This window comes from Microcaecilia unicolor, chromosome 11 (genome assembly GCF_901765095.1).
Source record: "Microcaecilia unicolor chromosome 11, aMicUni1.1, whole genome shotgun sequence".
Lineage (NCBI taxonomy): Eukaryota > Metazoa > Chordata > Amphibia > Gymnophiona > Siphonopidae > Microcaecilia > Microcaecilia unicolor.
Genome location: NC_044041.1, coordinates 35,811,142 through 35,839,124, shown reverse-complemented (window position 1 = coordinate 35,839,124; position 27,983 = coordinate 35,811,142). Strand labels below are relative to the sequence as shown.

Sequence of the window (27,983 nt, the reverse complement as noted above, 5' to 3'; positions counted from 1 at the left end):
CTTCAGCAAACCCTCTAAACTACACGATAACTTGTCCCACGCTGCTAGCTCCATAAAAGTACCGCATCAACTGCCTAATTACCCATAATCACTCTCTAAGGAGCTTCCCAAGGGGCAAGCCCCTTTGGAACATCTTGCCTCTCCTGCAGGTTAGCTTTTGATTCAGCCAATAATGACATCAACAAGGGATGGAGTCATAGCATTCTGTAGTTAGCCCAGGCAGGGAAACCAAGAGAGCATCTGTGTTTCATGGAAAAGGAAGGAGCAGAGTAGACAAGGATCATCTCCTGTGGCACTTCCCTTGCCGATTCCAGGTGTACTGCTACTGTGGCAGCCATGAGTATTTGTAGGGAAGCAGTGAGTGCTGGGCTGGAAGAGACATCCTTTTAGCCTTCGGGGCTAACAGAGACACTTGATCCATCCAGCCATGCCATGAGAAGATGGGGATGGAGAGTTGAAAATGAGAGAAAATGGGAAGGAGGGAGAATTAGTGAATGTGTGAAACACAATGTGAGTGAAAGAAAAGAAGACACTTGACAGACACCAGGCTTTCTTTTATTTTTGGTTGTAGGCTTTAGATGTGTGGGCGATCGGTATTACTCTCTACTGTTTTGTTTTTGGACAGGTAATGAACTATTTCTATCATTGTGATGTATATTCTGCATGCTATAGCTAGATAAACACCCATGAATGCTAAAAAGAATGTATCTAAAAAGCATGCACTTCCGGTACATAAATCTACTACACACACTTTGTTATACTCTAAACAAGGCCATTGGAAGGGGTGGGCAAGATGGGCACCATGTATTGCACTGCCACTGGCAAAAGTAAATATCCGTGTTTTTGCCTGGCTGGCTAAGTTATTGAAGTGCTCCCCCTACAGGCCAGCCTGGTCATTGGAGGAGTTCCCTACCGTTCCAACGTCCAGGATTCTATTTAGCTCTGTGACAGTCTTGACTATTGAAATAAGCAGCAGTAATTAGTCTCATCAGGGCAGAATATTGTGCACACAGCACTCCATGTGAATTGAAAATGTTATTGAGTCATTATTTTGAAAATCCCAAATTTAAGCAGCAGCACTGGAGGTGGCCATCTTAATAAGACTGATTAGCCTGTACTGACTTTGGTGTCCAATGACCCCATTTGGTCTGCAAGAACCCATCAGCTCTCGGTCCAAGTGAGGACATTTTGGGTCACGGAGCCTGATTTGAGAATCTTTCCCTTTCAGGCCCAGTGCTGCAAAATATCCGAACAGTTAATTTTTCTTACTGAAGTGATAACAATCAGCAAACCCTCTTTAAAACAATTTGCTTTTCTGTTATTCAGTGCCCTTTTATGGATGAGAGGATTTTAAGTTTACATAGTAAAATTAAAAGTCAAGCCCTGGAATTCCCAGATCAGTAAGTACATTTCTTTTCCTGCTTTTTTTTTACTCAGTGCATGAACAATGGCGATGTGAGGTTTTTTTTCCAGTTTTGTTATTTCACAGAGCATAACTGTGATATACTACAAGGAAGCTGCAGCTGGTATGGCATGGTTTCCTGGTAATAGACAGGGCCGGTGCAGCCATTAGGCAAGACTAGGCATTTGCCTAGGGCTGCAGCTTCTTGGAGGCAGCAATGAGCAGCTGCTGGGTAGGCAAAGCAATAAGTCCGGACAGCTACATAATACAAAATAACTGTCAGCATAGGAGCCAACTTTTCAAAATTATTGGGGGTGCTAAGCCCAATGGAAATAATCCCTCCCTGGACACATACAAGGAAGTTTTCCAATATTGGGGGTGCTCAAGCACCCACAGCACCCACAGAGTCGGCTCCAATGACTGTCAGCACATACTTTAACCAGGATGTTTGTGATCATCCTGATTGCTGATTTTAGTTATCAAAATGTTGAAGGGGGGCTGAAGGCTAGGGGCTTGACAGTTAATTGAAGGGCGGGTGAAGGTTCGCTTAGGATGTCCACTACCCTTGCACCGGCTCTGGTAATAGAACATCTTATACATTCACCAGTGGCCAGTGAACATATAACTTCACAATCCATGTATTTTGTAAATTTATATGGATGGTATCAGGCCAGATATCTGAATGAGGTGATATTTTCTGTATAAGCAGGGGATGGGCTTGGGGCAGGGTGAGATGAGGATGAGCTAAAATGTTATTCAGTGAGTGGTGATATTCATCTGCTAAACAGATATGGGTCAATATTCAAAGTGATTTAAGTGGATAGAAACGGCTCCTGGCCAGTTAAATCGCTTGTTTGGGGTAACCAGTCATTTTCAGTTGCGCTTAAACAGTTAACACCTATCTCAAAACCGGCTATTTTGGGGGCATTCTGGGGACAGTCTGTGCCCTGAAAATGCCAAGGACAAATCAAGATCAGATATATACATGAAGTATGGCATCATACCATATGTAATGAGTTTATCTTGTTGGGCAGACTGGATGGACCATACTGGTCGTTATCTGCTGTCATCTACTATGTTACTATGAGTCAGTACTTGGCTGGTTAAGCGCCAGTATTCAGCGCTTAACTGGCCAAGGTAACCACATAAATAGGATCGCAATAAAAGTCAGTCCTATCTTTATGCTGTGCCCCATAGCTGGTTGAGTACTGAATAGTGCACTTAACCGACTATGCTTTAGCTGTGTCCGCAAACCTAGAAATTCATTGTTGGCGCTTGGACATGGCTTAGCATTGATGGTCTGATGATCAGAAGAAAACACAGGTGCTAGAGGCTGTTAGCACCGTACTAGCGCCTGCGTTTGCTACCGCCCCATGATCAGAGCCCCCGAGCGCATGAAACAATGCACTCGAGGGCTCAACACAACTAGCATGCAAATGCATTCAAAACAGGGCTCTAAGCACAAGTAGCATGCAAATGCATGCAAAACAGGGCTCTTGGCACAAGTAGCGTGCAAATGCACGCAAAACAGGGCTCTTAGCACAAGTAGCATGCAAATGCATGCAAAACAGGGCTCTTAGCACAACTAACTTGCAAATGCACGCAAAACAGGGCTCTTAGCACAACTAGCTTGCAAATGCATGCTAACTGTGTTCCTCCCCAATGATCAGCGAGCAGCGCACCAAACATTGGCGCACTCTCTGCAGCAAACCTACTCCAGCTCAGATCTGGTGTTAGGGTTTGCAGACCATTGGGGAGGAATGGTGATCCCTGTTCAACATGCATTTGCATGCTAGCAGGTCCCCCATTCCCCCCAATGCAGCAGCAGGAACCCCGGCCCGGACTCAAATTCCAGCAACACGGGGGCTAGAGGTCCAGTGGACCTCCAGCCCCCCTGACCCAAGATCAGGGGGGGCTGGAGATCCAGTAGATCTCCAGCCCCCCTAATATCCCCTCAAATGGCCCTGGTGGCCCAGTGGGCCGCTAGTCAATCTCCCCCCCCCCCAACCTGGTGGTCTAGTGGCCCTTTCCCCCCCCTCCCCCGCCCAATAATTTATACATTTGGTTTAGGCCTGTACTTGCCATGCGTTCAGTGCTGCTATGGATTAAGTTAAACTCTATAGCCAGCATTTAATTTATTCTAGTTACTGGGGTAAGTGAAAATTGATCCCCTGATGTAATCTCTGGGCACTTGCTGTTCTCTTCAGAGTAGTCGTCCCCTATGGATGACGTACTGCTAATTCAAAGGATGGAGAAAGCCAAGCAGGGCTCCTGTGACTAGGGTACGGTGCCGAGTGCCAGCTCAGAGATGGACTCTCTCTTACATATTTGTGCATTGCTCCATTAAAGCTTTATATTCCCTTAAAAAGAGGAAGTAACTTTTGGATAAAAGTATGGATTTTCCAGTTTGGGCAGATGTAAGGTCTGTTTAAAAGAGCTTTGCAAATGGTAACTGGGACATTTCCGTTTTTTAAGGCCAGACATTGGAGATGATTTGAAAGATCTGATTACACACATGCTGGATAAGAATCCAGAGTCCCGGATTTCAGTACCAGAGATCAAGGTGAGTGAGAAATGGGGACTCCCTGGTGAGGCTTCAGTTTTAGGGGGTCTTTTACTAAACATTAGCTCGAGTTATCTGCAGCAGGGCCCATAGGAATAAAATGAGACCTGCTGCAGATAACTCGAGCTAACCTTTAGTAAAAGACCCCCTTAGGTAACAAAATCAGATTGCACATTTATTTCAAATGGAGTAGCCAGCTCAAGGGCGTATCTGGAATCCGGCGGTAGGGGGGGCCAGAGCCAGAGAGGGGGGGCACATTTTAGCCTCCCTTCCCCCCGCCGCCGCCTCTCTCCACCCCCCTCCCCGCCGTCAACCCTCCCCCGCTGCTTACTTTTGCTGGCGGGGGGGCCCCAACCCCCGCCAGCCGAGGTCCGACCCGCAGTCTTCATATTTCGTCTTCCTCCGTGGCCATGCTGCAAGGAAGTAACGCTGCAGTGCTGATTCGTTGAATCCAGTTCAGAGTCTGACGTCGCAGCACGTTGTACGCGCGTACAACGTGCTGCGACGTCAGACTCCGAACTGGATTCAACGAATCAGCACTGCAGCGTTACTTCCTTGCAGCATGGCCACGGAGGTGTCGGAGGAAGACGAAATATGAAGACTGCTGGTCGGACCTCGGCTGGCGGGGGTTGGGGCCCCCCGCCAGCAAAAGTAAGCAGCGGGGGAGGGTTGACGGCGGGGAGGGGGGCCAGGGCGAAATCTGCGGGGGCCCAGGCCCCTGTGGCCCCCACGCAGATACGCCCCTGAGCCAGCTGTAGTTGTGTTAGCTTTATTTTATTCTGTAGCTGTGCGTGTTGTGAGACTTCTTCAAGGTTGGTACATGTAAATGAGTTTATCTTGTTGGGCAGACTGGATGGACCGTACAGGTCTTTATCTGCCGTCATTTACTATGTATATGTTTATGATGGAGCAAGCATTAAGAGGAGGCCTGGGAAATACATCTGTCTTCTAGTGTCAAACGCAGAGTGTGGTCATGATTTGAACCTGATCTTTCACATAAATGTCAGTGAGGCTAAAGTGCTTTAAAATCAACAAGATTCTGATCAGGGACGAAGCAGGGTTTAACTTTTAAATCAGGTTTGTCCAAGTTCAGTCCTCAAGGGCTGCAAGCCATCCAAATTTTCAGGACTTCCCTAATGAATAAGCATACACTTATCAATCACAGCTATGAACAGTTGTAAACCTTTATTGTGATCAGTTATATAAACATTATAATACTAAATACATAAAATCTATAAAATACTCCATACACACACTACGCTCTCACCACTCATACCACCACTCATCAAACGTACATCAACTCCTACCATCAAATATTTATGACAACAATATAACCAGTGAATATTGTCGTATAATGGTGGACATAACTGGCAGTGGAGCACAGAGAGACTTATAATATATCAGTAGCAATTGTCCAGCCTAAGACACACTCGCTGGAATACTATCAATGTGTTACCAGTTCTTCCTTAGTTATCTATCCAAGTGCAGATTTGGCCGATTAAACAGTTCTAAAAAGTCCCACTGTAGATGTTGCAAGCTCCAAACGCTGTGCAAATCCACACAAAACCGCATCAAATCAGCACATCAGTTAGTAATCTTCTGTCGCTGCCAGCAACGTCTCCCAGAATGTGACTGTTATCCGTCAACGGACCGTTATCGTTACCCAGTTTTGGATATTTTGTTCATGAATAAGCATGAGATGGATTTGCATGCCCACAACCTGAATAGTATACAAACAGATCTCATGCATATTCATTAGGGAAGTCCTGAAAATCTGGCCAGTTTGCAGCCCTCGAAGACTGAACTTGGACGTGCCTGATTTAAAACAACTTCAGAAAGGGTGGAGCAGGGGTGTCCAACCTCCTTTCAGGATTTCCACAAGGTGGTTAGCTTAGCAGAGTTTAAAAAGGGGTTAGACGGTTTCCTAAAGGACAAGTCCATAAACCACTACTAAATGGACTTGGGAAAAATCCACAGTTCCAGGAATAACATGTATAGAATGTTTGTACGTTTGGGAAGCTTGCCAGGTGCCCTTGGCCTGCATTGGCCGCTGTCGTGGACAGGATGCTGGGCTCGATGGATCTTTGGTCTTTTCCCAGTGTGACATTACTTATGTTCTTATGTACTTAATATGCATGAGATCTATTTGCATACAGTAGAGGCAGTGCATGCAAATAGATCTCATGCATATTTCTTGGGGAAAACCTGACTGGGTTGTGGCCCTCGAGGATTGAGGTTGAGGTACCTGGGGGTAGAGAGAGACGCTGATGCACCGAGGCATTTGAAAATCATGTGGCCAGGATAGGTGATGGAGGAGACTGGCTTAGAATAGCACAAGAGAAGCCACAGTCAGAACAGGACTGCTGGCTACTCCCTGTCTGATCGTGTCATAAATCTTACCACTTAATAGGCCCAGTTGTGAAATGAACGGGGCTGCCCAGTAGTCAGTGGCGTACCAAGGAGGGGGCAGTGGGGGCGGTCTGCCCTGGGTGCACGCCGCTTGGGGGGTGCCGCGTGCCTGTCGGCTCCGTTCATTCCATGCTCCCTCTGCCCTGGAACAGGTTACCTCCTGTTCCAGGGCAGAGGGAGCATGGAACGAGTGAAGCCGACAGGCGCGCGGCACCCCCCCCCCCCCCCCCAGCAGGTAAAAATGCACCCGGGGGGGGGGGTGTCCTTTCGCCAGGGGTGGGGGGGTCGCGCTGCACCCAGAAGGGGGGGGGGGCGCATCGGCGATCCGCCCCAGGTGTCATCCACCCTAGGAACGCCACTGCCAGTAGTCACACTTGGACAAAATCAGCAGTTGTAGAATATTGTTAAATCGCAATGATCCTTACTCACCGCCTGATCTATCAATGCAGTGGCAGCCTCATTCTGAAGACCATCTGTAGATTTCAGTTGAGGAAATGAGGCCCTACGAAGCTTTGAAAAAGAACAACATTGAACTTCTAGGTTAGGTAGGATGTAAGACTGAAGATTTATCTGTACTCTGTCAGCCACACAGTTTACATCCATCAGCTACCACTTCCTGTGAGATAATCTGCAGCCCTTCTGCCAGTGTGGCTGTTAACGTACAGTATACTGCATGGCAGGTTAAAGTGACATTATACAGGGTGGCTATTGCTACTGTGGAGTTGCAGCCTGGCACAGGGCTTGGGGGTGGGGAGGGGGTGAGAATGGTTTATAGTTTCCAGCTCTGAGGGGGCTTAACACCCCCAGTAAGGAGCAAAATTCCTTCATTTTGTCCAAGGAGGGGTAGTTTGTGATGAATTTAGTGCCCCAATCATTCCGAAAAGTTGGCTTCTATGCAGTGGCGTTCCTACTACTACTTAACATTTCTAAAGCGCTACTAGGGTTACGCAGCGCTGTAGTTTAACATGGAAGGACGGTCCCTGCTCGAAAAGTTGGCTTCTATGCAGTGGCGTTCCTAGGGGGGCTGACACCCGGGGCGGATTGTCGATGCGCTCCCCGCCCGGTGCAGCGCAACCCCCCCCCCCCCGGGTGCACGCCACTGGGGTGGTGCCGTGCGCCGGTCAGCTTCCTTCGTTTCCATGCTCCCTCTGCCCCGGAACAGGTTACTTCCTGTTCCGGGGCAGAGGGAGCATGGAAACGAAGGAAGCTGACCGGCGCGCGGCACCCCCCCAGCGGTGTGCACCCTGGGCGGACCGCCCCCCCCCCCCCCCCTTGGTACGCCACTGCTTCTATGGAATGTTTTTTTCAATCGTTGTAATTAGGTAGAGGGAGATCAGGGGTGTAGTAAATGAATCTGTGATGGCAGTTTTCCAGTGAGCTTGTAAAGCTAGAGGGAGGGCAGTTTAAAAGCTATTTCCCTGGATAAAACAGTGTATTGCAAACATGAGCTGGTATAAACTCACCTGTTCTCTGTGTAGGTGAAATGAAGCCTGCAGTACCATTGTGCACGTAGGTTTTTAGCTGTTGTAGGGGGAGAGAGTCCTAGAAGCAGGATTTGGAATGGAACCATATACATACGCGTGAGTTTTCCAAAGCGTGCAGGTTCTTTAATTCAGAATGGGGGCTGGTGTTAAACATTCAAGGGCCCAGGGCAGAAACCGGGGAGGGAACCCTAAGGCTCAACTGCAGGCTATGATTCCTTCAGCTGAGGCGGGCTCGGGGGCTCCCTGTAGCATAGTAACATAGTAGATGACGGCAGAAAAAGACCTGCACGGTCCATCTAGTCTGCCCACGATAAACTCATATGTGTATACCTTATGTGTATAAACTCATATGTGTGATTTGTACCTGTCTTTTTCAGGGCACAGATCGTATAAGTCTGTCCAGCAGTATTTCCCGCCTCCCAACCACCAGTCCCACCTCCCATCACCGGCTCTGGCACAGACCCCGTATAAGTCTGCCCTCCCCTATCCTAGCCTCTCAACCACCAACCCCTCTTCCCCCCGCTACCCAATTTCAGCTAAGCTTCTGTGGATCCATTCCTTCATGAGGGCTCTGTGTGCCAGCCCTGATTCAGAAGTCTCAACAAGCTAATAAGGGTTTAAGTTTGGAGTATTGTGTTCAGTACTGGTCTCCGTATCTCAAAAAAGATATAGTAGAATTGGAAAAGGTACAGCGAAGGGCGACGAAAATGATAGTGGGGATGGGACGACTTTCCTATGAAGAGAGGCTGAGAAGGCTAGGGCTTTTTAGCTTGGAGAAGAGACGGCTGAGGGGAGATATGATAGACGTGTATAAAATAATGAGTGGAATGGATCGGGTGGATGTGAAGCGACTGTTCACGCTATCCAAAAATACTAGGACTAGAGGGCATGAGTTGAAGCTACAGTGTGGTAAATTTAAAACGAATCGGAGAAAATTTTTCTTCACCCAACGTGTAATTAGACTCTGGAATTCGTTGCCGGAGAACGTGGTACGGGCGGTTAGCTTGACGGAGTTTAAAAAGGGGTTAGATAGATTCCTAAAGGACAAGTCCATAGACCGCTATTAAATGGACTTGGAAAAATTCCGCATTTTTAGGTATAACTTGTCTGGAATGTTTTTACGTTTGGGGAGCGTGCCAGGTGCCCTTGACCTGGATTGGCCACTGTCAGTGACAGGATGCTGGGCTAGATGGACCTTTGGTCTTTCCCAGTATGGCACTACTTATGTACTTATGTACTTAAGTGAAAAATGCATGTATACATTTACTTTGAAAATCTGGCAAGTTCACAGAGTGAAAAGGCCACATGTATTGTCAGTTCTATAGCTTATAGCCTAATCACGGGCTTCTGACATGCTGTTCTCACTGTGCTTAAAAATCACAGCTGAGCCACACAGTACACAGTCCAGACCTTGCCTGACAGAGAGCTCAGACCTGGTCCTTGCTATCTCCCTGGTGCTTAAATATCTCTATGTAGAAAGACTTTCCTGATCTCCTGTGTTATTTTTCACTGAAGCAACATCCCTGGGTGACCAAACATGGAGCCGAGCTGCTGCCAAGCGAGGATGAGAACTGCACCCTTATCGAAGTAACAGAGGAGGAGGTGGAGAACTCCGTCAAACACATCCCCAGCCTGGCTACTGTGGTGAGGGGTCATCTTTTTCATAGTTATCTTAGGGACATTTCATAGAAGGTTGATTTAAAATGTACAGGCCTGAGGTCAGAGCAAAGAAAATCCCCCCCCCCCCCCCAAACTTTATTTTTTCATATTCACGTGAAAGGCAATTCTATAACTGGGCATGTAAGTGCACAGAAAAGTGCCACATGGGGTGTACAACAGAACTGGAACCAGTTTAAGGAAAAGTGTTGGCTACGGGCTGGAAACACACAGTTCCTGTAGACACTGAAACACTGTTAATTGTATCACTGCCCTTGTTCTGCCAGATCCTGGTGAAGACGATGCTACGGAAACGCTCCTTTGGAAATCCTTTCGATGGGAGCAGGAAAGAAGAGAGGCCTCCGTTCGCTCCAGGAAATTTTCTGATGTAAGTCTTCTCTTTAACTAACATTTTTACTGCTGTAATAGTCTATTACATAGTAACATAGTAGATGACGGCAGAAAAAGACCTGCATGGTCCATCCAGTCTGCCCAAGACAAACTCATATGTGTATACCTTACCTTGAATTTGTACCTGTCCTTTTCAAGGCACAGACCGTATAAGTCTGCCCAGCAGTATTTCTCATTATTCAGTATTGCTCATGTTTGATTTATTCAAAAAGGCGGTAAATCAATCATAATAAATAAATTTTATTTTTAAAGATCAGGAAACAATAGCATTCCTTGTTATCAAGCAGATGAAGCCATTACATATGGGTTGTGTCCATCAACCAGCAGGGGGAGATAGAGAGCACTCAATTTTTCACAGTGCCTCATGGCCAGCCAGCTCCACTGCCTCTTCAGTATTCTCTATCTCCCCAAGCAGGGTGGCTGCAGCTTCTTCGAGCTCCATCAGAAATCTGCCTGGGGGTGGCTCCTGGCTTGCCAGTTGTTAGCCAGGGTGTTAGAGGCTATAGCAGCTTCACTTTGAAGGCAGATAGGTCAGCCCATTCCCTGCCTTACCCATGCCCTCGTGGATGTGGACATATTAGCTTGCTTTTCCCTGTCCTTTCCCACTCTTTGCAGAAAGAGAGGCAGTACTGTAAGTGTGTCATTTTAGCCTAGAGAAATAGCTGACATCTATCACTTCATCTGCAAGAATGTTTCTTACCTAGCTGATGCCCCTCTATCCTAAAGTAACTCATTCATAAAGCAAAAATGACATTAATCTGAAAGTTTGGCATTTATCTGAAAAGAACTCTGACCTTTATTTTGAAAAAAATGTATTTACTGTATACATTTCACTTCAGCTCCCCATCCTTCTAGCAAAACCAAGTCTGGAAATACAAAATCCAGCTAAAGGCCTAGCCGTCAAAGGTAAAATGCTGTGAACTAACAGTAGCTGGAGCCTACGCCAGATGGATGTTTTTCTCGCAAAAACATCAAAAGTTGTGCTTTTCAAAACTCAGATTTGGGACATTTTACTCCGCCGTTTGTCTAAATCTCAAGGGGGGGTGGGTATTGGAGGCATGTTTTGGGCAGGCTTAAAATCTAGATGTTTTTCAGCAATAACGGAACAGCAAAAACCATCCAGGGCAAAAAAAAGTACATGTTTATCTAGACCTCATTCAGTCATGATTAAGTCACAAAAAGGTGCCTTAACTGACCAGCTGACCACTGGATGAATTAAGGTATGACTCTTGTTAATCCCCCAGTGCTCACTGACCCCCTCCCCCCCCCCCCCTAAATATATGACAGTAGATACCAGGCTCTATGACAGCTCCAAATATTATGGCCATGTCTAAGAAAGCAGAAAGCAAGTGGATGGAGTAGCCTAGTGGGCAGTGAACAACGGGACCCAAGGTTCAGTTCCCTCTATAACTCATTTCAGTATAAATATGTGAACCCTCCCTCCTGAAACATAGAAATACCTCCTGTACCTAAATATGTAAGTGACCTGCAAGCCTGAGGGCCGGACCTTTAGGTACAGTAAGTTTTCTTGGTTCCTGGAGAGCTCACCATACAATATGAAGGGGTTTAGGTGGGATAGTTGGGTCCCTTTATGTGAAGTTCACTGCACTGACCACTAGGCTGCCCCTCTGCACTGCTGGGATGTCTGTGTGGCCAGTGTAGTAGGAATGCTGCCAGACATCCCTATAGCTTTCCTGGGATGTTCCCCCCCCCCCCCCCCAAAAAAAAAAAAAAAAATAGTACTTACAGATACCATAAAAACGTAGAAATTTAGATGTTTTTCTGGTTTGATAATGGCTGTGAGCTAGATGTTTTTTTGAGACGTTTTTAGCAAAATATATGTCATATTGAAGTGTTTTTGGGGGTTAGTGGGTTTTCATTGTATGGTTTTGTTCTTAATAAATTTAAATTAAAAAAAAGACATCATATTGAAAATGCCCATCTGTGTGCTTAGAAATGCAGTTTCACATCTGGAAAGGTGGACTGTAGTATCTGGAAGGATTGGGCAAGAGAATGGTGAGAGAAGGGTTAGAAGGGAAAGAAATAAGGGATGTGTGATATGAGCAGGAGGACGGCAGCTATGTGAGAAAACATTTCTTCACTCAACGTGTAACTAAACTCTGGCATTTGTTGCCAAAGAATGTGGTAAAAGCAGTTAGCTTAGCAGGCTTTAAAAAAGATTTGGATAATTTCCTAAAAGAAAAGTCCATAAGCCATTATTAAGATGCACTTGGGAAAATCCACTGCTTACTTCTAGGATAAGCAGCTTAAAATGTGTTTTACGCTTTGGGGATCTTGCCAGGTACTTGTAACCTGGATTGGCCACTGTTAGAAACAGGATACTGGGCTTGATGGACCTTTGGTCTGTCCCAGTATGGCAATGCTTATGTTCTTATATTATGTTATGCTCTTAAGGGAGGCTAAGTGCTGGGATGGAGAAGTGCAAGGGGCTATCAGAGTAGAAAAGAAAATGGTACAGGTAGGCTAAAGATAGACCACAAAAAAGAAAAAACCCATACAGGAATGATTTAAGAAATACAGTAAAATCTAGTGAAAAGGCTCACAGAAAGAGGAGAGGGAGGAGAGGGAGCAGAAAAACAAGGAAAGACTAAAGAAACGAAAACCAGGAAACTAAATCAAGAGAGAAATTGAAAGATCAAGAAAGAAAAATACAGGGAAAACCCCAAAAAGATTAAAAACCACTAATGTTTGAAAATACTTTAATTTTTCTTCAATTGCACTGTTGGAAGGGCAGCAGCTGGTGTGATTGGGCCTAGGGATATTTCTCCAAATATCTTACCCAACACTAAGTCATTCTCTGCTTTTCCTTCTTTTCGGACCCCCCCCCCCCCCCCCCCCAATAAGAATTTCAGCAACAGATGGATCAGGCCAAGGAATTTTGGGGAAAGATACCCTGGAGATCTGATATGCTCAAAATTTGCTCTGAAGAGATCAGAACATGGCGTTTGTGATGGTTGATGGAGCCTCCCTCCCCCTCACTGCCAATACAAACCATTGGATCCATGTGCATGTCAGATTCCCCATAATTAACAAAGCAGCAGTGGCGTACCAAGGGGAGGGCGGTGGGGGCGGTCAGCCCCGGGTGCATGCCGCTGGGGGGGTGCCGCAGCGCGTGCCTGTCGGCTGCGAGTTCAAATCGCTATGCTAAATTCTCTCGTTCGCTGCAGCTCCCTCCCTCTGCCCCGGAACAGGTTACTTCCTGTTCCGGGGCAGAGGGAGGGAGCTGCAGCAAACAAGAGAATTTAGCGTAGCAATTCGAACTTGCAGCCGACAGGCATGTGCCGCGGCACCCCCCCCCCCAGCAGCGTGCACCCGGGGGGGGGGGTCATTTCACCAGGGGGGGGCGCTGCACCCGGGGGGGGGGGCGCATCGACGATCCGCCCCGGGTGTCGTCGAGGCTAGGAACGCCACTGCAAAGCAGTATACTGAATGCCCCAGCAGACAATAAATCAACTTCTAGCTCCAGAGTGCTCTGGACTGGTGAGCAATCAACATTATCCAAGTACTGAATCAGAGGATCTACACATGAGGGCAAACACTTTCCTCTCTTACCAGCTCAGGGCTAATGAATACTACTGCTGCATCTTATTTCTATAACGCTACTAGATGTACACAGCGCTGTACATAAAACATGTACGAGACGCTCAACAGAGCTTACAATTTATTCGGGACAGATAAACAAGACAAATAAGGGATTAGGGAATTACTTATTGTGGGAATGATTACAATGATAAATCAAACAGCGCTGTGGACGTAGGTGAGCAGGGAGGGGCTCTCATCAGATAACCAGTCCTCAGGACACACTTAGCCAGTCAGGTTTTCAGGATACCCACAAATCATATATAAGAACAAAGGAATAGCCATACTGGGTCAGACCAGTGGTCCATCTAGCTCAGTATCCTGTTTCCAACAGTGGCCAAGCCAGGTCACATGTACCTGGCAGAATCCCAAAAAGTAGCAAAATTCCATGCTAATGGCTCCTGGGATAAGTAGTGGCTTTCCGCAGGTCTATCAAGAGCAGATTGTGGGCTTTTCCTCCAGGAACTTGTCCAAACCTGTTTTAAACCCAGATATGCTAACCACTGTTATCACATCCTCCAGCAACAAAGATGCTGTTGAGAATTTAGGGGTCCCGAGCCCCCCCAAGAAGGCTAGAGTGACCTTAATCTGACTCCATCTCTAAATAACACTAGTACTGGGGTAATCAAGGAGTTATTGCCTCTAAGGGAGATTTAGATTACAAGTTATACAATGCATTTATACTTACAGCCTTTCATCATTAAGTGAAGCCCACAAATCATCATTTGGAATGAGGAGTTTATTTGCCAAGGTATAAGTCAAATCAATAATTGACAACAGGCATGTACAATTAATTCATTATAGGAATATGATAAGCTGCAAACAGGTGTTAATTATTTGCTAATCTTTTATAATTTCTTTTACCAATTAGGGGTTTTACAAGGGAAAGCAATTAGGTAATTTGTTAATTCTGCTGGACACATTGGTTTCCCTTGGAGAGAGAGTGGCAACCCTTGTCTCTCTAACTTAAACCAGGAAATACCCTGAGTTTTATAGGTGCCCTTAGGATATGGGTAATATGACAGTAGATATACCTGATTGGATCTATGCTAATGTCATGGTTGTTACTGATTGGCTCATGCTAATGAGTAGCTTCTATCTTGCTAACATGGTTTTATCTTTAGCTCGCTTCTTAAGCAAGACCCTTTTTTTCTTAATATTGCCCAATCTATGAGTCATTTCTGGCAGATGTTCATCTGTACCATCTGTACCATCTTCTTTCCTGTTCTAGCTATTTTAAGTTATTGTGCAACTTCCTTTTTTGTCAACATTTCCCTAGATACGGACATCCAAACATCAAAACATGGACATCTCTGTCTTATATCATCTTGTGATCTGACTTAGGATTTTAGCCATCAATTCCTTGATCTTGGCTTTTGCACTGCTTTTGAATGTCACACTAAATTCTAATGAGGCCTAGTCAGTGCCTTTTAGTAGTTTAAGCTGTTTAAGGTATGTAAATTGACACACCACTATTCCAGTGGATGGATCCCAAACAGGGACGCATATTACTTTACAGGAAAAGCACGTCCTTGCTCAGCCAGTCATGGATTTTTAAACCAAGCTGGTATTTTTACAGCCTGAGTCCTAAAATCTGGCCTTCCACCCTTCCGGTGGGCATCCAGTGAGGACCTCTTGCTGTACTATAATTATACATTCCCCACTTGTCACCCCCTCTGAGGAGGGGTGACACAAAGCTCGTCAAACTTGTCATCATCCATTCCAGAAGGTGGCAAGCTATCAAACGAGAGGGCGAGTTTTGGTCTTAGAAATTGCTAGAAGGTATGGTGCAAGATAGGAAACTTCATCCTCAGGTGACATATTATTTGGGCATATGGAATCCCCTTTATATTACCCAACCCCTTGGGCTTTATCCTGATGTCATTTCTCTTGAGACTTACTCAAACCTGTAGTGAGAGAGGTTTTATGAATGGGACAAATCCATGAGTTCATCCACAAAATCCCATGAAGTATAGGTATGCGGGTAATAGCAATTTCAGGTGGATCATACTAATAAACACTTTCAGGTCTTTCTATGGCTTCTATTATATCTGTAGCATAGTACATGGGGAGATAATCTAATGTATGTATCTCAGTGGTCTTGGGAAGGAATAGTGGTTTTGATAAGCATTGTTATGGTGGCTCAACAAATATATGGTTAGTACTCAGATTGCAGACTGGTTTAGGTTGTAGGTATTCAGAATCCTTAAACAGGTATGAGGTTGTCTTATACAGCAAAAAGGGTCAATCCTAGGAAAATTTATATTTAACAAAGGTCATGCATGGATTTTGACATATGCATAATGACCTGGAAGTATGGGAAGCATTTCATATATCCGTTACCCCACTTGGAGCTTAGTCAAACCTACAGAAAGACATGCAGCTTAAGTAAGCTTAAGTAAGCCTACACCAAAGTTAAACAATTGCATAACTGGTTGATACCAACAGGTTTTACACCTACATTATGATATCATAGCCAGTATTAGGGTTTGATGTTACCCCTGTATCTGAGCAATATCAACTTCAATTTAAATTACATTAACAGAAATAACGGGGAAACTCTTAGAAAAACAATTAGAACAATAAAGGAAATAATAGGAAAATAAAAATAAAACCTTTTCATTATATAGACAGGATTACTGCTAAACTGAAAATAAAACAAAATATGAATCTATAATGTCCATAAACAGCAACAGTAAATCTCAAATGAAGTATCAGTTCTTAATTCTCTTTCATCTGGGTTTTCAGGCTGGCCTGCTGAAGGAAGTGGCTGGTCTTGAGATGGTCTTTCACATGGAGCCAAAACTTGTGATCCAGTAGTTTGCAAGGTGTAAAGATTATTGCCACAACCTTGGGGGATCTAACATCATTTGGGCCTAGATAGATCTTGAAGACGTACTTGTGGTGTACACACTTGGATCTTTTCATGTCTTTATTCTAGGCATGCACCATCATAATCAGTCCATCAAGAGTCAGAGGTTGGCAAAGGAATAAGCAAAATGACTGTATGCCTGAATGATACATTGCTATATCTTGGTGGGCATAATCAGCGTGAACTGAATAAGCAAAAATAATATATAGATGTCAAGAATATAAACATGGAGAAAACAGTGCTAATTAAGTGCAAAAGCAAAAGCGAAACCATAAGGGTTCAATAATGAAAAGCCAATTATATCTCCTGATTGGTAGGGGTCAGAGCTTCAACTTCAACCCTCTTAATACTAGGAATTGGGATTTGCATAATATATCCCCACTTCTGGCTTGCATAATGTGCAAGACAGATTGGTAATTATTACGAAGACATGATCAAATAACAATGGTTAAGTATATGGAACAAAAGAAAAGAGTACAAAAAAACTAACAATAAAAATTGATTGTTCGAATTATTGATGTAAATATGGTGAACAAAAAATAGTCTAAAGGCACGGATAATGCGTTGCAATCTATGGCCAGTAGGTATGGAATCTTCACCTGCGATGACTAACATTCACCAAGGGTTGGCTTAGGAAATAGTCATATTCAGAGCAGAAGTCTAATGTGCAGGAATTTAAAACTCATAACTAGTCCAGGTGATGGAAGTATCTTCTGAAATCACGGTCGCTGTCTGTTGTAATAGAGAGCTCATATGTAAAGTGTCATGTAGGTTCTGGAAAAGAGGAGCCTGCAAAAATATTTAATACAACAGAATATTTAAGAGCATAACCAAGAAGGTCTAAATTAAGGACATCATTTGGACAAAAGAAAATTCTCATTGGAGAAGTTGGTGCTCCTTTTTCTTGCCAGAGGTCAGTAGCAGCAGAAGTACCAAACTGGAATAGAGGCGGTAGATCAGGAATTGGATTTTCAGTCTTCACTCAACCTACAGGACTTAATAAATAGAGATGAGATACGAGTAATGCCTAGTAGTTAAATCTTAGCACAGAATCATTAGAAAGGAAAGTCAAAGAATGCATTGTTAGTTCCTTGGGGCACCAATAGGTGAAGCATAGTTTCAATATATAAAATCATAAGTTACAAGTAGAAAACAATTTTTCTCTGTAGATTAGATCTTGCTGGCACAGGAAGTCAACAGAGTCTGAGGAAACATTGTGGTCAGAGTCTGCTCCAGGAAAATACAGCCTTCAATATTATATTCAGAGAGATAGAGAAAAGCCAATATCAGAAAACAAAGATGTAAAAACTATATATGTCTATGAGGCCTCCTCACGTGACCTTTACAAGGTTTAAATAGGTCATATGAGAAGGACAATAATCTATAGTCCTCTGTAATAATTCACAGCCAATTTGGAAAATGAAAATTATATTAAATATTAAACTGATCCTTTCTATGCTTTCACAATTTGGGCCCTAAATTATGACAGCATATCAAGATTCACATTCAGAGGGATTGCTAAAAAGAAGCTCATATATTCCCAGGAAATGGCCGCCGAGAGTTGAAGTCTCGCGAGGCTGCTTCAACTCTCGGCGGCCATTTTGAAACGCCGAGAGCCGGACTCACACAGGATGCAGCAGGGCAGCTAGCAGCAGCGCTCCGGCCAGGAACGCAGGGGCTCTTTCTTTCCTGCCCCGAGCGAAGAGGTACCTCTAGACCACCAGGGATAGTAGCGTAAGGGGAGGGGATGTGACAGGGGGGAGGGAAGGTGATGGGGGGAAGAGGGGGCGACCGGGGGCGGGGCGGTAGCGTGAACGGGGCGTGGCGATGGGGCGAAAGGGGCGGGGTGATGGGCACGTCCTCGGCAGCTTATTTTTGTTTGGCTGTGTGCAGCGATTCGTTTGAAGGGGAGGAGTAGGGAAACACTCCTCCCTGTTCCTTCATTGGCGTTGTTGTGTACTTGTTCCGCCCTCGACGTCATCACGTGTGACGCGAGGGCGGGGCATGGAGACATGGTGAGTGTTGTGGCTTCACCACCATGAACTTACAAACCGGTGTCTGAGTGGCTGCAGTGACGTCAGTGTCTTCAGAATGTTGAGGGTGCGTTTTATTATAGTAGATACCTGCATAGATGACATTACAAGAGCCAAGCCGTGACTTTAGAATCTGTTTCTGAATGTATGTGTGCTCCCTCAGTAAGTCAGAAATCCTTTGGGGTCTGTGCAGTACAGGTTTTGCCACAGACACAGAATGAAAGTGTATCCTTACTGATAGAGAGGTGGTATGAGATTCTGGTGGGCCAATGTCCTCTCCCTGCTGGATATTTTACTGTCTTTATGGGACACATTAATAGACAACAAAATGTTGTCGTCTCAACAAATGAAATGCATAAAATTTAAATTGCATAATCAGAGGAGGGGCAGCTGTGAAGGTCAAAACTTTATATCAGGCGTAGATGCTGTTCAAAAATACCATCCAGGAAGCCCAGGCCAAATATATCCCATGTATTAAAAAAGGAGGAAGGAAGACCACACAGCCAGCACGGTTAAAAAGTGAGGTGAAGGAAGCTATTAGAAATTCCTTCAGAACATGGAAGAAGGATCCGACTGAAAATAATAGGAAACAGCATAAAGAATGGCAAGTCAAATGCAAAGCGCTGATAAGGAAGGCAAAGAGGGACTTTGGAAAGAAGATTGCATTGGAGGCAAAAACTCATAGTAAAAACTTTTTTAGGTATATTAAAAGTAAGAAGCTGGCAAAAGAATTGCTTGGACCGCTAGATGACATGGATTTAGTGAAGGCAAATCTTGCCTCACCAATCTACTACATTTCTTTGAAGGAGTGAACGAACATGTGGATAAAGGTGAGCCAGTCGATACTGTGTATCTGGATTTTCAAAAGGCATTTGACGAAGTACCTCCAGAGGAAATTGGAAAGTCATGGGATAGGGGGTAATGTTCTACTCTGGATTAAAAACTGGTTAAAGGATAGAAAACAGTGAGTAGAGTTAAATGGTCAGTATTCGTAATGGAGAAGGGTAGATAGTGGGGTTCCGCAGGGATCGGTGCTGTGACCACTTCTCTTTAACATATTTATAAATGATCTAGATATTGGACTAGTGAGGTAATTAATTTTACTTGATGACACAAAGTTATTCAAAGTTGTTAAATCGCAAGAGGATTGTGAAAAATTACAAGAGGTCCTTATGAGACTGGGCACCCAAATGGCAGATGATGTTTAATGTGAGCAAGTGCAAAGTGATGCATGTGGGAAAGAGGAACCCGAACTATAGCTATGTGATGCAAGGTTACGCATTAGGAGTCGCCGACCAGGAAAAGGATCTAGGAGTCATCGTTGACGATACTTTGAAAACCTCTGCTCAATGTGCTGCGGCGGCAAAGAAAGCAAATAAACATCGCATCTCAAAAAAGATATAGTGGGATTAGAAAAGGTACAGAGAAGGGCAACGAAGATGGAAAAGAGGATGGGACGACTTCCCTATCAGGAAAGGCTGAAACGGCTAGGGCTCTTCAGCTTGGAGAAAAGATGGATGAGGGGAGATACGATAGAGGTATATAAAATAATGAGTGGAATGGAACAGGTAGACGTGAGATGCTTGTTTACTCTTTCCAAAAATACTAGGACTAGGGAGCATGTAATGAAGCTACAAAGTAGTAAATTTAAAACGAATCAGAGAAAATATTTCTTCACTCAACGTCTAATTAAACTCTGGAATTCATTGCCAGAGGATATGGTAAAAGCAGTTAGCTTAGCGGGGTTTAAAAATGGTTTGACTATCTTCCTAAAAGAAAAGTTCATAAGCCATTATTAAAATGGACTTGGGAAAATCCACTTCTTATTTCTAGGATAAGCAGCATAAAATGTATTGTATTATTTTGGGATCTTGTCAGGTACTTGTGACCTGGATTGGCCACTGTTGGAAAAAGGATACTAGGCTTGATGGACCTTCAGTCTGTCCCAGTATGGCAATACTTATGTACTTATGTAAGAGAGAAGAGGGAGAAGCACCTTAAACATTATGATAAAATGATTCAGCCATTATTAGATGGGGGAGAATTATTCTCAGAGTAGTGCCGGGCCTTTATTACAGCATTCAGTGAATGACAGCTTACATAAAAGGTGCCTTTTTATTATAAGAATCCTTCAAGCTGATTCTCTAATAGAAAGTGACATGATCAGTTGTACACCACAGACATGGAATGGACTTTTACCAGGAAACTAACCGTCTGCATTACAGGCTCTCTTTGCTTGTTTCCTCATGCTTTGGCTTTTTTATGCTTGTAAGACTGACACAGCTAAACTTAACAGACTATCAACTTGAAACACCTGGAGGACTAATGCAATTATCTGGCACTTTTTGTTAAATCTTTTTTTTTAAATCTACTTAAGACAACTAAAGAGAGAGAGAACTCGGAGTCACAATTATCTTTTGTGGTCTATCAACATGCATATGACTGGGTTGAGAACCATTGCTCTAGGCCAGGGGTTCTCAACCTAGTCCTCAGGTCACACCTAGCCAGTCAGGTTTCAGGAAATCCACACTGAATATGCATGAGTTAAATTTGCATACAATGGAGGTAGGGCATGCAAATTTATCTCATGCATATTCATTGTAGGTATCCTAAAAACCTGACTGTCTAGGTGTGTCCTGAGGCCTGGGTCGAGAACCTCTGCTCTAGTCCCTTAGGACATACCTAGCAGATCAGTTTTTCAGGATACCCACAATGAATATGGCAAGAGAGAGATCTGCATTCAGTGGGTGTAGATCATGCAAATTTCTCTCATGCACATTTCCTGTGGGTATCCTGAAAACTTGACTAGCTGGGTGTGGCCCAATGACTGGGTTGAGAACTCCTGGTCTTGAGGGTGTTGATAGTGAATAGATGTTAAGTGAAGCTTTGCCTTTGAATTGACGGTGCCCTGTGAATTAATCGTTTGCGTTTTTTTTTTGAAGCAGAAAAGAAGGCAGCGAGGAGGACATTGACGTGGGGAGCAGCGACTTAGCCAAGGTCGGGGAAGATGAAGCCCTGTCCTGAACGCGGCCACCTGTTTGCCATAAGGTTCTTGCAAATGGAAGCTTTCGCTTTCGCAGATCAAGCGGGGATCTGAGCAACCTTCATGTTGCATGGGCATGACATCTTTAATGCCAGTGTAATGCCAAGTGAAGAGCTTAGCTTTACCGCATGCTGTAAAGAAACTCACCACGTTTATCATCCCCTGAGCACACTGACATCCGTCACTCTTGTGGTCTATGCAGAACTTTCTGACTGGTGCTGGAGTGGGGACTCAAAAACTGCAACCCTCCACCCCCCTCCTAGAAAACGAAGGCTTTTAATAAGGTCTAAATGCCAAATACTGAACGACTACCTTCCAGGCATCATGGTGAGGGATTAACAGAAATTGACATCTGTGCCAAAAACACACAGCACATATCAGAATTATTATTTTCTTTTAAATGGATGCATTTTCTACATAGATACAGTAACTCATAAGCAGCGTCAGCTCCTGAACAATGTCAGCGTTTGCACAGTGTCTGATGGGTGATGGCTTTGGATACCCAACTCATCTTTGCCAACCTGTTGACAGAGTCTGAATGTTGCAGACTGAGGACAGGGATGGCCCAAAGGTGTGAGGCTGACACAGCCAAGCCAAATGTAAATTTTAAAATGAGGGGACACCACATCTGCTTCCATGTGGTGAGAAATACAAAAAGGATGGTTACGAAACCACAGTTTCTAGCATATCTTGGGAGATGATATTTAATCATTTCCAGGGTAAAATCATTAGACTTCCATTGATGTTAACATGGGTTAAAGATGCTTTATCTTTCTTTAAAACAGCAAACTTGTTTTTTTTATTTTTTTTTTATTATGTTAATAGACTAGGAAACATTTTGGACTACTACTAAAAAAAAAAAAAAAGTATCTTCTCTGGATTGTGCGATGTTTCTATAATCTATATGTTACTGGTGTGCAGGGTCGGAGAAAAGTATGCCACATCGTAACTTTAGATGCGCCATCAAAACACGCGTGTTCTTGAGGGAAATGCCGCCACTTTCCAAAAGAAGCAGGAAAAAGCAGCGTTAGTTGCGTATGACTAGAAATTGATAGAGCGCCACCTCCACCTTACTGGTTCAGCATCAGCTGCAACCACAGGAAGTGTGGAGCTGTACGTACAATGGTTTTTATTTTAAGGTGGGGTAGAGTAACCAAGAGACCATAATTTCCATGATTGTGTTTTATCAGAAAAGTTTAGATAAATTGTATTATACTTGAAAGAATTGCAGACTGCACTTTAGCTAATAACGTACCATCCTTCTGAGCAACAAGCCGAAGCTTGCATTTGTAAATCAAATTTTAAAAAGCATTCATACCCATGCTTACATTAAGGCTTTTTGCATTTTAAGATAAAAACAGCTTGCTGAGCAGTTGCTACTCTTTCTGGAGTTGTTTGCATGGGGTTGGGGGAAAACATCTGCAGGTCCGGCTGCAGCAGCTCAATGCCATTCATTAGTTCTTCTGTGCTCTTACGCATTCCTCTACCCTCCTTGCATGAAGTGTTTTATTTATAAAGTTGAGCCAGTGCAGCCCTGCCTGTTTTTTAATGTATGTTTACAATAACTACTTCTCTGAAATATAGTGTGAAAATATATTAAGATGCTTATAAATTGGGTTCTTTACCACTAAGCTGGTCCTACATGACTTTTTAAAATATAAAACTGTGGACCATAGAGTTAGGCTTTATTCTTTTATACAGACATTAACCATTTTTGAAGTGAAGGTTTTTAAAAATGTAAACAGATTTTTTCAGTACCTTAAGTGTATATTGCAAGGCTTAACAGCATGCAGAGGACGGGGATGGAGTGTAATTAACATGACAGTTGCAGCTGCTCTCTCTGTATTGTAGAGGAAGCATTTACAGAGATGATCTACCCAAATAGTTCAGACTCCAACAAAAATCCTATAAAGATTCCTATGCATGCCTTAGCACTGTATTAGGTCCCAGCTGAATCATTTATAGGACAGAAGAGTGAGCAGATATGAATAATACACGGAAGGGGTATTACCGTGAAAGGAAGCAGCGTACGAGGCTGAAAGGGATTAAGTCTGAGTGTAACATAAGGAATTCTCCACTACCTGCAACCGTCTTCCTGAGGATGTGCTAGAAATAAAAGCAGGGACAGATATCAAGAGTTCAGAAAGGGAAGGGATATGTAAATAGAGTCACTGGGTGGCCAAGGAGCAGGATGAGATGGTTCTTATAGTCCCTTATCTGCCAAAGCCATTCCATGGCACTAAGGAGGGACGGGGATATGGAAGCCCTAGTGGGCAGTATGCACCCGATCGTGGGATTTAGCTCACGCAGTAGCATTTCTGAATGAAAGCCCTTAGGATTTCACCTTCCGGCTTTCTTCTCCCAGCCTGTGCGCCAGGCAAGACACAATTTAGGTATAAGTAAGGTAGGGCTTACAATTTAAAGATAGCTCTCTTTTGCCACAAGGAGCATCAGTGGGTGAAGCAGGATTTGAACCCCACTTCCCTGTAGGTCAGCACTAAGCACCAGCTACCCCTCCAATCTCAGCTGCTGTTTGAGCAGGTCTACAGAATGTATACAAACTGAAAAATCTAACAGGAAAATTATATTGACAAGGATATTTCAAAACAAGTGCCCTTCCCCCACCAACGACAAAGTGGTTAGAGCTCTTCAGGTTGAGTAAGACATGGCTGAAGGGAAATGTGAGATACGTCAAAGTGGATGACAAGTATTAAAACTAAAGCTCAAACAAGGCCACAGAACATAAACACAGGAACTCCAATATTTAGATAGGATAGAACAGACAAGACAATAACAAACCTAAAAAGACCCAAACACTATCCACGAAAACATATAAAAAAAAATAATAAAAAAGAGACACTGCAGCTACATTTGGTTTTTAAAGGCCATACTTTAAAAAACATGTGATTTAAGGGCAACCTCAAGTTTTACCCAAGACTGTTCTGCTCGTAGGAGAGAAAGTTCATTAGAAGAGTCGAGCTGATGGGCCGGGCCTATAAGGGACTAATAGAGACGACAAATAAGATGGGGTATCCCAGATCACCACAGGTAGAGTGGAGTGTGGAACAGAATGTGTTAATCCAAGTCAATTGTTTACTCTTCAAAAAGTACGAAGACTAGGGAACACCTCATCAATTTTCAAAGCGATACACTTAAGCTTTTTACACTGCTCTGAAATCTATTGCTGGAGGATGTGGACAAGTTTCTGCTACGATTAATGTAGACCTGAGGAAGGCCAGTAACATGGAATCTAATTTCCTTTCTGGGATCCTGCCAGGTACTTGTGGCCTGGATTGGGCACTGTTAGAAACAGGATACTGGGCTGGATGGATCTTTGGCCTGAGGCAAGATGGTCAGGACACAGCAAGCCAGTCTGGTTTTCAGGATATCCAGGGTGAATATATGGGAGATAAAATGTGCATGCATTGCCTTCATTGTAAGCAAACCTATCTCATGAATATTTATTTTGGGTTTCCTGAGGACTGGGTTGAAAACCTCTGATCTAAAAGCGCATGGTCCTGAAAGCCCAAACGGAGGAGGAAAGAATTTAAAACCTTTGCATCCGCTTTCTGTGCATAGTAAAGCTGTTTTTAAGATTTACTGCTTTCTGTGAAGTCTTCTACCCTGTGTTAGCCTTGAGGCCTAAATACTGCTGTTTTAATTTCTGGTCCTGCCTCTGCATTTGATTTTACAAGTGTATAATGCCCAAGAACTGTGTTTTATCATTTAAATTATATTACAATGAAATAAGTACTTTTCAGTGCCATTTAAGCTTTTCTGTAAGTTTGAAATAAACAGGCAACACCTTACCACATACCCTGATTTGTGCATGGTCTTTAGCCATAGAGGGTACCTAGTAGATACGATACACCCGCCAACACGAGGAAAGGTGCACTGTGGCATGGCACAAGGATGTTGCAGGAGTTTACAACAAACAGGAAGGGAACCTCTACAGAGAAGAAAGTCAATCTTTTATTCAAAGCGCCAGGACAAGAACGCGACACGAGCTAGAGCAACTGGTTGTACGGCTGGTGCTGGTAGGAACAGTAGCGACAGCAGGATAAAAGTGTAAAACGCAGTGTCCAAACAACCATGTCCTTGTTCTGGTACTTTGAATAAACGGGATTTTCAAGCAACATCTCCTGAGTTGGCTCGTCATTGGGTCAACCTCTACTTCATCCTGTTTTGGCAGGAGTTTACGTACACGGGAGTTACACTTACTTATTCCTCTCATTGCCAAAATAGCCACCATCTGGCATTCCAGTTCTCTTCTTCCGTCTACCTCTCCCTGCCCTCTGCGGTCTGACTGAGGCATGCAGGGGGGTCCTTTGGAGCTCACTGGACTTTCAAGGTCTTTGTTATCCTGAAGAGTTTTCTCCCACCACTCTGTAGTATTATATTTCATTTTAGAAGGTTTAAAAAAAAAACATTTTTAAAGAAAGGTCACTTATCTGTGCAGTTTGGAGATTGAATAGCTGGAAAATATCTGGAAGATTGTGGGTGGCACCACAGGGACCTGAAAGCTAGACCCAATCGAGCATAAGAATGTTTTAGAGAGATGTGCATTTTCTAGAGATACATAGTGCTATACCCACAGGGAACCTCAGGGAGCAGAAAGTCCATCTTTCCAAAAAGGCTTACAGCATTTGTAAAACTGTAGATTTCATCAGAAGTTCCTGCTTCAAAGAGCTTACAATCCTACATGAGGGGCAACAGGAGATAAAGGGCAAGATATGCTAGCGTTTCTTGAATAGACACACAAAGTAAATTTTATAACAGGTCACTTAGGGGGAGAGACCAAGTACATACCTAAGTTACTTTCAACATTATTTTATTGATGAATTTCAATTTTTGAACATACAATCAATAAAACCAAAGTGAAACAAACCTTCATCAATCTTTTAACAATATAGCCCTATCCCATCCCCCAAATTATATCAAATTAGCAATCGCTGTTGATTCAGTAGATCATTCTACCTGTTTACCCCTCCCTGTCCCCACCTCCCCTCCCCTCTCTCCCCCTCCCCAAGTCAGCCTTTGCTTAGATCATTCAATGGTCATTACAAGTGTCTGAAATGTCCAATCAATCCACTTGTCTCTTATTGTCCCTTCATATTCTTGTTATCCACCTCTCCTCTCCTCCCAGTATTCATCCAGTCATCTCCCCCCCACCAAAAAAAAAAAGGAAAAGAGGGGGGAGCGAGAAGGAGGGAAAGAAAGGAGAGTCCATCAGTTCACACCCATCCTATGTCAACGGAGCATCCTCATTCCACTTCAGCCCTCAACTGGGATTCAACAGCAGACTCCTAGCCCTGTGCGGAAGGGATGCAACATAGTCGCCCCACACTGCCTGGAACTGCTTCCTCCTTTTAGGTGTGTGCCTAGCATATTGGCATTCCCAAGTCATCAGGGCATGTAACTTATTTCTCCATACCCAAAACGATGGCGAGTCGTCTCCAACCCACACTCCTAAAATCATTTTCTTCCCCAGAATCCCCGCCATCCTTGCCAGCAGTGTATGCGATCTATTGGACAGGTGATTATTTATTTATTTTTATTTTATTTATTGCATTTGTATCCCACATTTTCCCACCTATTTGCGGGTTCAGTGTGGCTTACAATACATTGTGAATGGTGGAAATACAGTTTGTTACAACTCGGTTATGGATTACATTGTGAGTGGTTATGCGAAAACAAAGTTAAAGTGTCGTTAAGGGAATAGAACAATGGAGAAGAACAATGGAACGATGGAAAAGAAACAGCGGGAACTAATAGGGCAACTGAACAGTAGTAGAACAACAATTCGGTATAACATTTTTCTATGAGTAGAGGTATAAATGTGGTAAAAAATTCCGGGGGATGGGAATTCAGAAGAGAATGTATTGTTGCATTACTAACAGTGTGTGCGGACTTAATGTGTTTTGATTCTTTCAGTAAATTTTATCAAAGAGAGGTGATAATGCTCATAGTAATCTAATAATATTGCTGTTGGGGAGATTGGTATGACACATCCCAGTAATTTCTCCAGATACTTAAATACTTCCCTCCAGAAAACCTGGGTTTTATAGCACTCCCACAATGAATGAAAGAAGGAATTTACTCCCTGTTTACATTTTGAACACACCGGGGTATCTATCGCTCCTATCTTAAACAACCGTGCTTGAGTGAAATATGCCCTATGTATAATTCGGAATTGGCATTCTCGCAATGTAGCGTTAACTGAGATCTCTGGAATTCTTTTTAATAGTTTTAATGGAAGTACATGACTAAGTTATAAAGATACAATACTAGCACAAACCCTACAGAAATCACAGCTAAAATAAACCCGCCTACATTTACAGTGGCTGGTGCCACTAGATGTGCGCCCAGTACAGCCAACCACATCTATTTTGACAAAAAAAAAAAACCGCACTAAATCATGACTTTGCCCACATCTGCCCCCAAACATGCTTTCAATACAGCCACATACAAAACACCTGTTCTTGTCATTGCACATACTTTAACGTGGGG

General features: G+C 43.7%; 1 protein-coding gene across 2 annotated transcripts in view; it reads left to right on the top strand.

The window, feature by feature from the left end:
* The window catches only part of CAMKK2 (calcium/calmodulin dependent protein kinase kinase 2), a 119,242-nt gene extending 94,192 nt beyond the window's left edge, over nucleotides 1–25,050 (top strand). The window contains exons 11-16 of one of the 2 annotated variants that reach the window (XM_030217756.1): nucleotides 572–625; nucleotides 1,327–1,400; nucleotides 3,878–3,965; nucleotides 9,374–9,502; nucleotides 9,802–9,902; nucleotides 21,373–25,050. In XM_030217756.1, the coding sequence (XP_030073616.1) occupies nucleotides 572–625; nucleotides 1,327–1,400; nucleotides 3,878–3,965; nucleotides 9,374–9,502; nucleotides 9,802–9,902; nucleotides 21,373–21,454 (528 nt within the window). In that variant the 3' untranslated portion in view covers nucleotides 21,455–25,050. The remainder of the gene's footprint in view (nucleotides 1–571; nucleotides 626–1,326; nucleotides 1,401–3,877; nucleotides 3,966–9,373; nucleotides 9,503–9,801; nucleotides 9,903–21,372) is intronic. The other variant, XM_030217757.1, reaches the window with a different exon arrangement.
* Nucleotides 25,051–27,983: the final 2,933 nt, after the last annotated feature.